At 41.5% G+C, this 12,614-nt stretch overlaps 1 protein-coding gene across 3 annotated transcripts in view; it reads left to right on the forward strand.

The window, feature by feature from the left end:
* Specc1l (sperm antigen with calponin homology and coiled-coil domains 1 like) overlaps positions 1-12,614 on the forward strand; it is a 105,790-nt gene that overhangs the window by 38,326 nt on the left and 54,850 nt on the right. For all 3 annotated transcript variants that reach the window (XM_031348354.1, XM_031348355.1, XM_031348353.1), the window contains exons 6-7: positions 8,579-8,652; positions 9,696-9,871. In XM_031348354.1, coding sequence (XP_031204214.1) covers positions 8,579-8,652; positions 9,696-9,871 — 250 coding nt within the window. The remainder of the gene's footprint in view (positions 1-8,578; positions 8,653-9,695; positions 9,872-12,614) is intronic.

A 12,614-nucleotide genomic window follows, 5' to 3' on the forward strand; every position in this document is an offset into this window, starting at 1 on the left:
TGAACTCAGAAATCCACCTGCCTCTGCCTCCCAAGTGCTGGGATTAAAGGCGTGTGCCATCACTGCCCCGCACTTTTTTACTTTTTAAATTGTATATATGTGTGCAAGTCTGTATGTGGACTAGGTATTCAAGAAGCCCAGAGGAGGGTGTCAGAGCCCCTGGAACTGGAGATCCAGATAGTTGTGAGCAGTCTGGTTACTGGTGACCAAACTAGGTTCTTCTGGAAGAACAGCAAGCAGTCTGAACTGGAGAGCCATCTCTCTGGCCCTGGATTTAGTATATATTTTGTATTTGTGAGAATTAATTTAATTCTGCTTTTTTTATTGTACAATTTAAAGTTTTTATTAGCACATATTAATTTTACATGACAGTGTTCCACTTAGTTACTTTCATATACATATATATTTTGACCATAATCACATGGCCTTGTTGTCTGCCTAGTTCTTCTCTCTTCCTCTTCTCAGCTAGTGTGTGTACCAGTGAGTTCTATTAGGGTTCCTTACAGGAATATTGGTGGATTTTTTTTTTTTTTTTAAATTAGGGCTAATTATAGGCATGTAGGTGAGCCATCAGTTGCCCCACTGAAGAGAATGCCCCTCCCCCAGCCAGCAGTATTTTACAAAGCGTGTGGGGGTGGGGGCGGGTAACTTTGCTTCTTGCCTGTAGGAAGTGTTTACATTCTCCAGAGTAACTTTGGAAGCTCCTTGTACCTCCTTGGGTTCACCAGTACTGCCCTGTTTCCCATGTGGTCAGTCCTCATGGTTTTGCTCATGGGCAGGAGTGACATCTTGTGGTAACTGGGGCATTAGCTAGGAAAATGTTAGATGATGACAACCCCGGGGGCAGAACTTTACAAATGATTCATTTTTCACATACGAATTTTAACTAGAAAAATGACAAAAAATACTGAGTAATTAAAAAAATTATATACCTTCTTTTACAACTTTTTAAGATAAAAGTTCAAATATGTATTACTGTTAGGAGAATAATTATTATCTAGTGCTTATATTGTCTTCGTGTGTACATGCTGAACTACTGAATACCAGCCCGTTTAATTCTTAAATATTTAAATGTGATTCCTAAAAGAAGATTTTCCTGAGCACTTCTAGCAAAATTATTCTTAGTTTTCTAGTATCAACTAATAGCTCATAATTAGATTTCTCCAGCTGTCATCAGAATGTTTCTTTATAGCTTTATTTACTCCCAGGTTTTAGTAATTAATTTTTTATAGTCCTGCAGATGGATCTCAGGACCGTATGCTAAGCAAGCTTTCTACTGTCCTTATATATTAATTCATCTGGGTTTTTATTTATCTTAGACTAGCTTCAAACTCATGATCCTTGTGCCTCTTAGTTTCTACAGTTTATAGGATTATGAGTGTATACTACACTTCTCTCTCTCTCTCTTTGAAATAATAACCAGTGTCTAAACAAATTTTATACTTTATGTTAGATCTCTAGAGTTATTTTGCAGTTACTTTTTCTCTGGAGCTTGATGGAAGTTAATTTTTTTTCTAGAAAATTCTCACATTTGGAGTTAGCTCAGCACATGATACATGAATTTGTGTTGTTTGAGAAAGCAAGATTTCTTCTGTGGAATATTTTAACAAGCTTAGAACCTCTTCACCAGCTCCCAAATAAGCCTTATAATTTCATAGTAGTCACTCTTCAGTCACCACAGCATAAACCCCATGTGTATTCAATAGTAATTGTCCCTCAGTCACCTTCTAATCACTCCTGGTCTCAAGAGTGTGGAGGGAGGGATACTCAGAATGAAGGGACAAATGGAAAACTTCAGCAAAATAAAAACTACAAAATACAACAAGCGTAAACACCTTAGCGTTTAAGCCACAAAGGTGTGATGTAAACTCAGCACTTCCAGTTCAGAACATGGCTTCAGATCTCCATGTCCTTCCTTCCCCTAAAGGAAGAGTAGGAATGAAATGTAAACCTCAGTGGAGCTAATGCCGAGATAGAAAACAGTTGGCCTGTGCTGTTGGATCAGTAGTTTTGAGTGATTTCTGGAGTATAGAGAGCATAGAGTCAGATATGGAGCAATAAAACAGAACAAAAAAGCCTGCAGTCCAGGAGAACAGTGAGACTCGGACGAGTGGTGTTCCCAGCAAGCTTTGGGTGGAAGGGAGCATATTACTAGAACTGCCTCTCAGGGCAGGGCACTGGGCTGAGGTCCCCACTTACCTGCCTACTTTTGCTTATTTGCTTCTGAGCCTAGATTCTTGTGGATAAAGGAGTGGAATTGGATGCCAGGGTTCTTTGAATGTGATGCCTTGGTGTCAGAAAGGGAAGTGGGTTGTGTCTCCAGAACTGTAGGCTACCATGTGGTCTGGGAGAGAGAACCACTTGTAGGGAATAGTAAGTTAGACCCCCGCTGTGAAATGGACTTACCTCCCAGCACTGGCTAGGGTCCCGTCCTCCTGTTGATGTGTCATCAGCAGAGCCTAGGTGCTGTACCAGAGAAACCTGCAGGTGGAGCAGTGGCCCCTGCTGTTGCTGAGTGGTGTGTATAAGTCACCGTGAAGACGTAATGGACACTTATATCTTCTTAAAAAACAAGCAGCTGACTAAGAAATCAACAAAAGAGCACCCCAGATAAAGTTAGCGACTCTGTCACCAATCTAGCAGAGCTGACTCCTGTTCTGGGTGTGATGATGAAGCATGCATTTAGTTCCTGCAGAGGCAAGTGGTCTCTGAGTGCAAGGCAAGCCTGCTCTAAAAAAGAGTTCAGGCCAGCCAAGGCTATGAAGTGAGATCCTGTCTTAAAGTGATGGTGATGACAACAATGACAAATGATGATGATGGTGGTGATAGTAATGTTGATGATGGTGGTTGTAGTGATGATGGTTGGTGTTGATGATGACAGTGACAACGGTGATGATAGAAGAGTAGCATGTGTCTTGAATTGAGTCTGGGGAGCCGGCTGGGTGGATAAGAACTTACTCTGTAAGCTTGATGACCTGAGTTTGAGCCCCGGCAAAAGAAAATAGAAAGCTAGACATGGCTATGCGTGTGTGAGAGAGCAGACTGGCTGACCAGCCTAGCTGAAGTAGCAAGCTTTGGTTCCATGAGAAATCCTGTCTCAAGGGAGTACACACACAGACACACACACACACACAGACACACACACACACACACACATTTTAAAAGTGAAAGTATATGAATAGGCAAATCAGAAAAAGACAAAAAAAATACTTGGCATGGAAAAGAAAAAAGAAAACAAAATGCCAGTATTCATTAAGCAGATGTGAAAAAAATAAAAAAGGTTGATAGCAAGCAAGAGGAAGGAGGACTATTTTTCTGTGCCATTAAGAAGAGCATGATTGCTGCGTCTTTCTAAAAATGCTAATAACCATTTTATTAAAAGACTTAACAGTCCATTTCAAGGAGCCTGTCCCTAGAAACAGCATTGGAGGATTAGCGATGTGTGTGTGGGCTTGCCTCAGAACTGCTCGTCACCATACAGCACTGTAGGGTTAGCGATGTGTGTGTGGGCGTGCCTCAGAACTGCTCGTCACCACAGAACTTGGAAATAGTCTGCCATTGTTTTTAAAGATGTATTTTATTTTATGTGTATGAGGTTTTTTGTGTGTGCATGTATGTAAGTGCACTTGTGTGTGTCTTGTGCCCTGAGAGTTCATAAGGGGGTGCAGAATCCCCTGGGACTGGGTTATGGATGGTTCTCAGCTGCGGTGTTGGTTCTGGATCCTTTGCAAGAGCATCCACTGCTCTTAGCTGACTGCTGACCCTTCACTCTAGTCCCACAATCTACACTTTTAATAATTGTAATCTAGTAAATAGCTTGTGTACACATGTGAGTTCCCGTTGTCATTGCCATTATGCCAGGGAGGATGGAAAGGGCAGAGCTCAGTACACGGACTAGAAGATAAAATAAAGCCAGCTGTAGTGCACATCTGTACTTTAGAACCACTTAAAGCTTCAAATGTAACATGACATGGGAATGGCAGCCAGACACAGTGATCCTTTAAAATGCTGACTTCATTGTGCTGTAAAACCATAAGTGAACTGATGACCTTTCAAAAAAAAAAAAAAAAAAAAACCAAGAAACTAACAGTGTTCTTGAGGTAGACCCTTCTAGTGTACAGTGAGTTAGCTCATGTTGGCATTTGCAAAGGGCCCTTCATAATTTTTACTTTTGGAACTTTTCTCCACATAATATCTGATCAATTGTGTAAAGACTTGTTGTATTTATAACAGAAAGTTGGAGCTATGTTGTCTTAGTCAGGGTTTCTATTCCTGTACAAAACGTCATGACCAAGAAGCAAGTTGGGGAGGAAAGGGTTTATTTGGCTTACTTCCACATTGCTGTTCATCACCAGAGGAAGTCAGGACTGGAATTCAAGCAGGTCAGGAAGCAAGAGCTGACACAGAGGCCATGGAGGGATGTTCCTTACTGGCTTGCTTCTCTTGGCTTGCTCAGCTTGCTCTCTTATAGAACCCAAGACTTCCAGCCCAGGGATGGCACCACCCACAAGGGGCCCTACCCCCTTGATCACTAATTGAGAAAGTGCCCCACAGCTGGATCTCATGGAGGCACTTTCCCAATTGAAGCTCCCTTCTCTGTGATAACTCCAGCCTGTGTCAAGTTGACACACAAAACCAGCCAGTACATACGTTAAGTCTGTTAAGAGGAGATTTTGAAAACAAATTCTGATATGTTCCTTTGTACTCTGGGGCCATCTAGATGGTACTGCTTATCTGGGTTTACTGATAAATGGAGTCTATTATTTGCTATGGGCTTATGAAGCAGTACAAAAATAATCTCATTGTGCCTATAAAAGAAGCTAGGCAGATGTGGTAGTGTATCTCTCGTTCCATGTAGAGGGTGGCTGAGGTAGAAGGGCATCTTGAGCCTCTGCAGGAATTTAAGGCTTGCCTGGGCAACACAGCAAGATCAAGTTCAAGCAGAAACCCAAACCAAATGATACACACTCACGAATCTAGAAGGGTATAAGTCAAATGCAAATAAAGGTAATCTTATTTCATTTCAATTTCTATTTTCTAATTGTTTTATTGTGAACATGTCTTACTTTTAGAATTAAGAAAAAGGTGTAATAGCAACTTTTTTTGAGAATAGGAGAATAAAGATTTGAGCAAAATTAAAAAATAAAGTAAAACTTTATAGTTCATTTGAAAATCATTTATATCTTCTCCCAGGTTCTGTACACATTGCCTATCGCTTTTTTCTGTTTTTCTTTTTGTTTTTGTTTGTTTGTTTGTTTGTTTGTTTGTTTTTTTAAGACAAGGTTTCTCTGTGTAGCCCTGGCTGTCCTGGAACTCACTCTGTAGACCAGGCTGGCCTTGAACTCAGAATGCCTGTCACTTTTAACAGGTTATTTACTCTTGACTTTTCCTTTCCTCTGAAAATAATATTTAATTCATTCTCCGGCAAATGCTGGGCCAGATGGAAGCTGCTGATGGTAGTACCCAGAGAGCTTCTGGGCTTCAGGAATCTGGGTGAGTTTAATGAGTTCTCAAGAGGACCATAGCCAGAGCCTGAGCCCGTGGTAACTGCCCAGTAATGTCTGCATGATTGGCGGGCACGAGAGCTAACATGGCTTTCTCCAGTTTTGTCAGGGACAGATCATCAGAAGAGAGACAGTTAAGAGACCCATTACTAAACAGGAAGGGCAGTCTCCAGAGCTACTCAGAGGAGAGTTAGATGGAATAATAACCCAAATGCAATTTGTCAGATTTCTACAATAAAAAGAGTTCTGTTAAAAAAAAATAGAGGTTTAATCTGTAATTTAAAAGCAAGGAGATAATAGTTCTTGTTTGTGATAGACTTTGAATTGAAGACAGTAGGTGGCAGTGTCGCTCACACTAGGGAAGCTGGAGGTGAAGGAAGCTCATTTCATTCCTGAGTAGAGGTGACACTTTCTTCTTGTGTGACCATAGGCTGTGCTAGGAACTTAGAAACTCCTCCACTCTCAGAGGAAAAGCAAAGTACAAACATGATCATGAAGTTGAAATCCCGGCCCTAAAGACCTGTCTAATACAATTTATACTGCTTAACTACGTCCTTGTCTGCCAGCTTTCCTTTTATGTAAAAAGAGTAATGACAGGCACTAGTTCATGTGTACACCAGCAGCAACATGTGTTCTTGTTAAGAGGAGTGGCTTTGTGCATTCTGTGATCGTGAATGTTGAGGTTGAGGGAGAAGAGACCAGAAGAACAAAGAGCTGAAGAAGTTAGATTTTATAACCATCTAAGATGGCCAGTGCAGTTAAATGTGCCACAAGGACCAAGGTGCCTACTGCTAAAAGCGAGTCGTGATTCCACTGGCAGTCTGATGAATTATGTCTGCCTTTATCACTTTTTTTTCCCTTTAAACCGGTACAAATTTATACAGATCATACGAGTAACTAAGTGGGATACAAACCGGATCAGGAGGACTTCAAAACATGCTTTGGCTACTCGCTACCGTGAGGCTAGCAAGAGAAAGAGATTTGCTCTGGTTACTAAGGCCGTGGTGGAACTCATACGTGGGTCACTACCTAAGTGAGGGTCAAACGGGTCACTGGGCGCCCTGCCCGTTTCAGTGCCGACGAACCTCAGCATGGGGACTCAGAGGCAGGGCCCGTCCCACCCTCCCCTACGGACTCCACACCTCGGATGGCCTTACCTCGACAGCCGTGGAGTGCCTTTTCTTTATCTTTTACCACTTAAATATTGAGTATTTTACCTGGGTGTATGTGTCTCAGATGCCCTGGGGCTAGAGTTACTGTTAAGTGCCGTGTGGGTACCAAGCATTGAACCTGGACAGGTGAATTGTTGTGACTTCAAAGCCAACCTAGACTGTATAGCAAGTTCCAGGCCAGCAATGACTAAATACATGTTGTATCAAAACAAAATAACAAAGAACTCTTATATATAAATAGACTGAATGTAAAGAAAAAGTGGTATTTCTAGTGTTCTCAGTTTTCGTCTTTACTCTGTTTGTGTCTGAATGTCTGAACCCAGCCATGCATGAGCTGACAGGAAGCCAGACCTGCTGGCTTCAGAGTTGCCCTGTTTCTCTTAGCAGAGAACAGGGCCATAGACTTGTCCACTCATTGTGTGTACTTGCCTTGACTGGGCTGGGTGGTCTGTCCAGGTAAAAGGAGGCTTCTCACAAGACAGCCTATAAAGTTTAATCCTTTGAAGAGAAGTCATTCTGCTTCCTTAGCTCAACTTGTGTTTTGGTGCTGTGTCTCCAGTGGAGATATTAACTGTTGCCTGCTAAAATTAGACATCTCTCCATCTTGTTTTATCTCATTTTATCCAACATTAGAAAATATTATGTGCTTCTAACAATAGTTTGTGCTAATATGTTATAACTGAAGCTACTTTGTATCATTCTTAATAAATCATGGGCTCATGAGAGAAGTGTATGCCATGCAAGGCTGAGTTTAGTCTTGGAACCCACAGTGGAAGAGAAGAACTAACTCTGATGGTGCCCTCTGACCTATTCACCTATACTTACCCTAGTGTACAATCAAGTAATCTCTCTCTCTCTTTCTCCTCTCTTTCTGTTTTACACACACACACACACACACACACACACACACACACAGATTGACTTTTAAGAAGGTGAATGTAGTGATCCACACTTTTAATCTTGCATTGGGGGGCAGGTAAGTAGATCTCTGTGAGTTCAAGACCAGGCTGATCTACGTAGAGAGTTCCCGGACGGCCAGAGCTACATAGTGAACATAATGAGACCTTGTCTAAAAACAAACAAAATGATTAAAAAATAGGTATCATGATTCAGGATATAGTTCAGTGGTTGGAAACCTATGCATCGCATCTATGAGGCCCTGAATTTGAGAGTGATTCCCCCCTGATTGTGGGAGGAGGAGAGAAAGACTATGTTTGAGAATGGAGAGGGAACTGTAGCATCAATAGGCAAAGTCTTAGTAAAGGATTACTTCCACATAACTGCCTTTCCTCATGCATAACTGAGAAATGATTTACTCCTGAGCTGTGAGAGTAATGAGTGTGACAGAAGGACAGTTAGACCGTGACACACTCCTGGGGCATCTCTCTGTGTGTGGCTCTTAAGGCAGAATTTCCTTACAAGCAGAGAATATGATTTCCTAGAGTAGTTATTGTATTTATTGTATTCCATAGATTAATTGGCAGCTCTCTGGATATTACAGTCAATCTTAAAAATAATTTTACTGATTTCATGTTTCTAGAATTTATTCCAATGTGAAAAGGGAATTATGCCTGCATTGTTTAGAGCGATAACTTCTGTGATCAAAAGTTGACGTTTTAATAGCAGTCAATGCTGTTTTGGTTGGCGTCGTGCCAGTCATATGTATGTTTCTAACAATTGCTTCCAGTTTACTTAGGAAGTGATGCAGGAACTGTAATCTCGGATTGAATATTCTTTCATGCTTTTAAGTTTTGTGATGAAAGTAAACAAGTCTCTGCACAGGAAAACTATTCAGATGATCACATTTTTAACACCTCTTCTTATGTCATTTCTTTTGAACACTTAAGATCATTAAGAACTTTAGGCTTAAGAAGAAATATTTAATCTTTGTGGTCTTTTCAGATACAGTTAAAAAACTCCAAGACCAAAAGCATGACATGGAAAGAGAAATCAAGACACTTCACAGGAGACTTCGGGTAGGATGAATCTTCATGTGCTGTCTCACTAGAAAGCATGGGATTCTGAAATTTATACTGTTACTTTAATCTGTAGATATGGTAGGGTATCAGTCACACTGAGCTGGTAGCAAGTGCCATTATTTTAAATTGGGACTGGCACTGCATTTAAGGTAGGAGAATGTACTGGTAATTATTTATGGATAGATGTGTTGTGCTTTGAACATAAAGTTTATTAACTTTTGATTTTAAAATCCCAGAGCAGGCTGTTTGTGTGTGAGCTTTCTGTGTTCTCTGGGTTGGTTTGGCTGCCAGCACCCATGCTGCTAAGATGTGTGGGGACAGTGCTAATCATAGACCCTGAGTCCTGACCCAGTTGTTGGAGCTGCTTTCGTGGTACCAGAAAATTGCTTTGAGGATGAGAGGGCTCTGGCAAGGCCCAGCTGTGGCTCTGGGGGAAGTGAAGCCCCTGGGGAGATGTCTCCGCCCAGCCACACCCGCATCCTTCTGTCTGTGGGAAGCTGCAGAGCACTCAGTTCCTTACGCCTCTTTGTATGACTGTGTCTGCCTGCACTGAGTTCAGTTTTTCTTCTGGCTTCCTCTTCCTTTTCCTTTACTTTAGATTTTTTTTTTCCCTGTTAGTTTTTGATGTCAGGGTATTTATAGCTTTTTACTGTATGGTTCACATACCATTTATATACCTTTTTGAGAGTTCCAGAGGTAAAGCTCTAAATTTTTGATGATATTTATTTTCATAACGCTTGCTTTGAAACTTGCATGAGGAAGAGAAGGCTAACATTTTTCCTCATTAATATTTATTTAGCACTCTGAATACTTAATGCCTTGGTAGGAGGATCAGATGGCAAATCTTCCTTCATTAACAACAAATTCACTGATAAGAGATGCTTTGTTTTAAAAATAGACAACAGCAAATCTTGGGATTTCAAAAAATTATCATTCTAGAGTATGCCTTGTTAGGGCAAACTAATCATAAGCAAACTTTAGTGCTTTTAAGTAAATCTTCATCACTTTGTTTGGAAATAAGAGTTTAGTTTTTAATGTAGGAAGAGTCTGCAGAATGGCGGCAGTTTCAGGCTGATCTCCAGACTGCAGTGGTCATTGCAAACGACATCAAGTCTGAAGCCCAAGAAGAGATCGGTGATCTGAAGCGACGGCTGCATGAGGCCCAAGAGAAGAATGAGAAACTCACAAAAGAATTGGAGGAAATAAAGTCACGCAAGTACGTTCTGAGAAACCGGTTGTGTTTCAGTAAAGGAACAGATGTGGCACTGGTGCCGCTCTTTGTCCTGACGCTCAACAGTGCAGCCCCTCTTATTTCTCTGTAGACTGGAGGTCTGGAAGCAGTCCATCTGGCCTGGCCTCTTGGTGGCTGTGTGCTCTCAGTTAACAGTGCTAGTCTCCCTGTGCCCTGTGCCTCAGTTCTTTCAGCTGTGTAGCATGAAGGCCTGTGAGCCACTTTATAGTGCTGCCGTGAGTAAGTGAGCTAATGCTTGCAAAGGGATCGAAGCAGCTGTCAATAAACTTAAGTTACCAATTTTGGAAAAACGACCAATCAGTACAGTGTAAGTTTCTTTCCATCACTTACTTGAGGAATTTCTATTTTATTTTTCAAAGTCCTCCAAAGTAGTACCCTCCACACAGAGATTATTGGAAATCCATAAAAATGGCCACATGAAGGTGATGCCTGTGATATGTTTTGAGTTCCACAGTAACACCCCATCTGAATGGGGGAATGAGTTTATGTGTCAGAAATGCCTCATTTAATAGTTACCCTGAATACTGAAGTTAGTTCTGTCCGTCCGTCTGTCCGTCCGTCCGTCCATCCATCCATCCATCCATCCATCCATCCATCCATCCATCCATCCATCATGTTAGGGATTAACCTAGGGCTTTACATCTGCCAATCACTCTACCACAAAGCCCTAAGATTCTGTTCTTGAAGGATCATTCCATGGGATCCTGGAAGTTTACTAGTCTTTGTGCTTCAAGGAGATGCCTACCAAAGGATGCAGCATCTCGGGTTGGAGAAGTGGAAGTGGTTAAGAGTACTTCCTGCTCTTCCAAAAGATCTGAGTTTAGTTTGAGCACTCTTGTCAGGTGGCTCAGTACTACCTGTAACTCCAGTTCCAGGGAACATGTTGCTCTCTTTTGGTCTCTGTGTGCCACCCCCACTATTAAAAATGATGAGAGAATATCTTGTACTATGCTGTCAGAGTGGTACTCTCTGTTGTGGAACCTTCCAGGCCCCTTGCACTTAGTCTTTTAGTGACCTAACAGGAAGGTGACTATTTACACTGATGTTTGCATTGATAGTGAGGAGCACAGGTCAGCCTGATGACCAGGGCCTTGGTGTCAACGTCAAGCTCGTTATAACATGTGCTAACTTTTTTTTTAAATGCAAAACCGCCTAAGTGAAACAAAACATGGGTTTCACTAAAACGTACCCTTCCTGAAAGGTTTACCAAGCCCCAGCCTTGGAGCACCCTGTTTCCAGCCTTCCGTGTGATAAGTGAAAGTGTGAGCGGTCACTTCTGCCTCAAACCATGTGTTCAAGAGTGAGGTGACTGCGGCAAGCACTGTGCAGGCTCCAGTCTGTGCTGCTTTCTCCTCGTGGAGCAGCATCTGAATTTGACAGGGAATTCCTTGAAAGTGATGAGGCGCCTGTCCATTGAGGGAAACAACTGCTGGTATTTGCTGGTGATGACGAAATGTAGGTCTTCAAGGGAGCCTGAGAATTTTGGAAAACTTTTTTTCTGCCACTACAAGATGAAGATTTAAAGAGGCTTTTTTTTTTTTTTTAAAAGTTGTATTTACTTATTTTGTGTGTGTGCCACTCTGTACATCTGGAAATTAGAAGGCAACTTGTAAAAGTTGGTTTTCTCCTGCTGTAAGTGCTCTGGTCATCAAAGTCAGGTTGTTAGGTTTGGCAGCAAGCAGCTTTACCTGATAAGCCATCGCACGGGCCTTGGGGTTTTTTGATGCTATCATTAGTAATAGCAAATATGAGTTAAATGTATTATATAATTAAAGGCATCAGAATGAAACATCTGTGAAATGCCAGTGTTTTTGTTATGATCAATATATGATGTCATAGAATCAGATGGGTAAGAAATTCTTTCAAAGTCTGTAGTAGACCAATGGATTTTAATGGATAAGATAGGAGATGTTTATTCACACAGCTTCATTTTTCACATCGTAGCTGGTTGTCTTCCTTGGAGTGCTGGTCCTCAGGCACAGCTTCATTCACACTCACCAAGCGCTGTTGCGCCACGTGCTGTCTCCAGTCTGCAGCTTACTTCCCTCTGGTACTGCTGGCTTAACCCAGGGTTTTCTACCTGCTAGGCAGGGGCTCAGGACTCAGTGACTTTTCAGCCCAGCAAAGATTGTTTGATTTTAGTGTGTGCAGTGGCATAGCCAGAGCTCTCTGAGAAGATGTAGTTATTCTCCCCATTCCAGACACACACTGGTTTGAGATCTGGATTTTTTATTTCTTAGTAGATTGAATAGAGAAGAAGTAAGAATATAGTTGTCATCTAGGCAGTTAAATTTTATCTATCTGTCTGTTTATCTGTCTATCTATCTATCTAGATATCTATCTAGATATCTATCTAATTATTTTGAGACAGGGTCTCTCTATATGTAACCTGGCTGCCTTAAAGCTCTCTATACAGACCAGGCTGGCCTTGAACTCACAGAGATCCATTTGCCTCTGCCTTCAGAGTGCTAGGATTAAAGGCATGTACTACCATACCTGGTTAAATACATACCTTTAAAAATGTCAGACATGGGCTGGAGACATGGTTCAGCAGTTAAGAGTGCTGACTGCTCTTCCAAAGGTCCTGAGTTCAAATCCCAGCAACCACATGGTAGCTTACAACCATCTTTAATGAGATCTGATACCCTCTTCTGGTGTATCTGAAGACAGATACAGTGTACTCACATACATGAAATAAGTCTTTTTT

The sequence above is a fragment of the Mastomys coucha genome, unplaced genomic scaffold (assembly GCF_008632895.1).
Source record: "Mastomys coucha isolate ucsf_1 unplaced genomic scaffold, UCSF_Mcou_1 pScaffold3, whole genome shotgun sequence".
Lineage (NCBI taxonomy): Eukaryota > Metazoa > Chordata > Mammalia > Rodentia > Muridae > Mastomys > Mastomys coucha.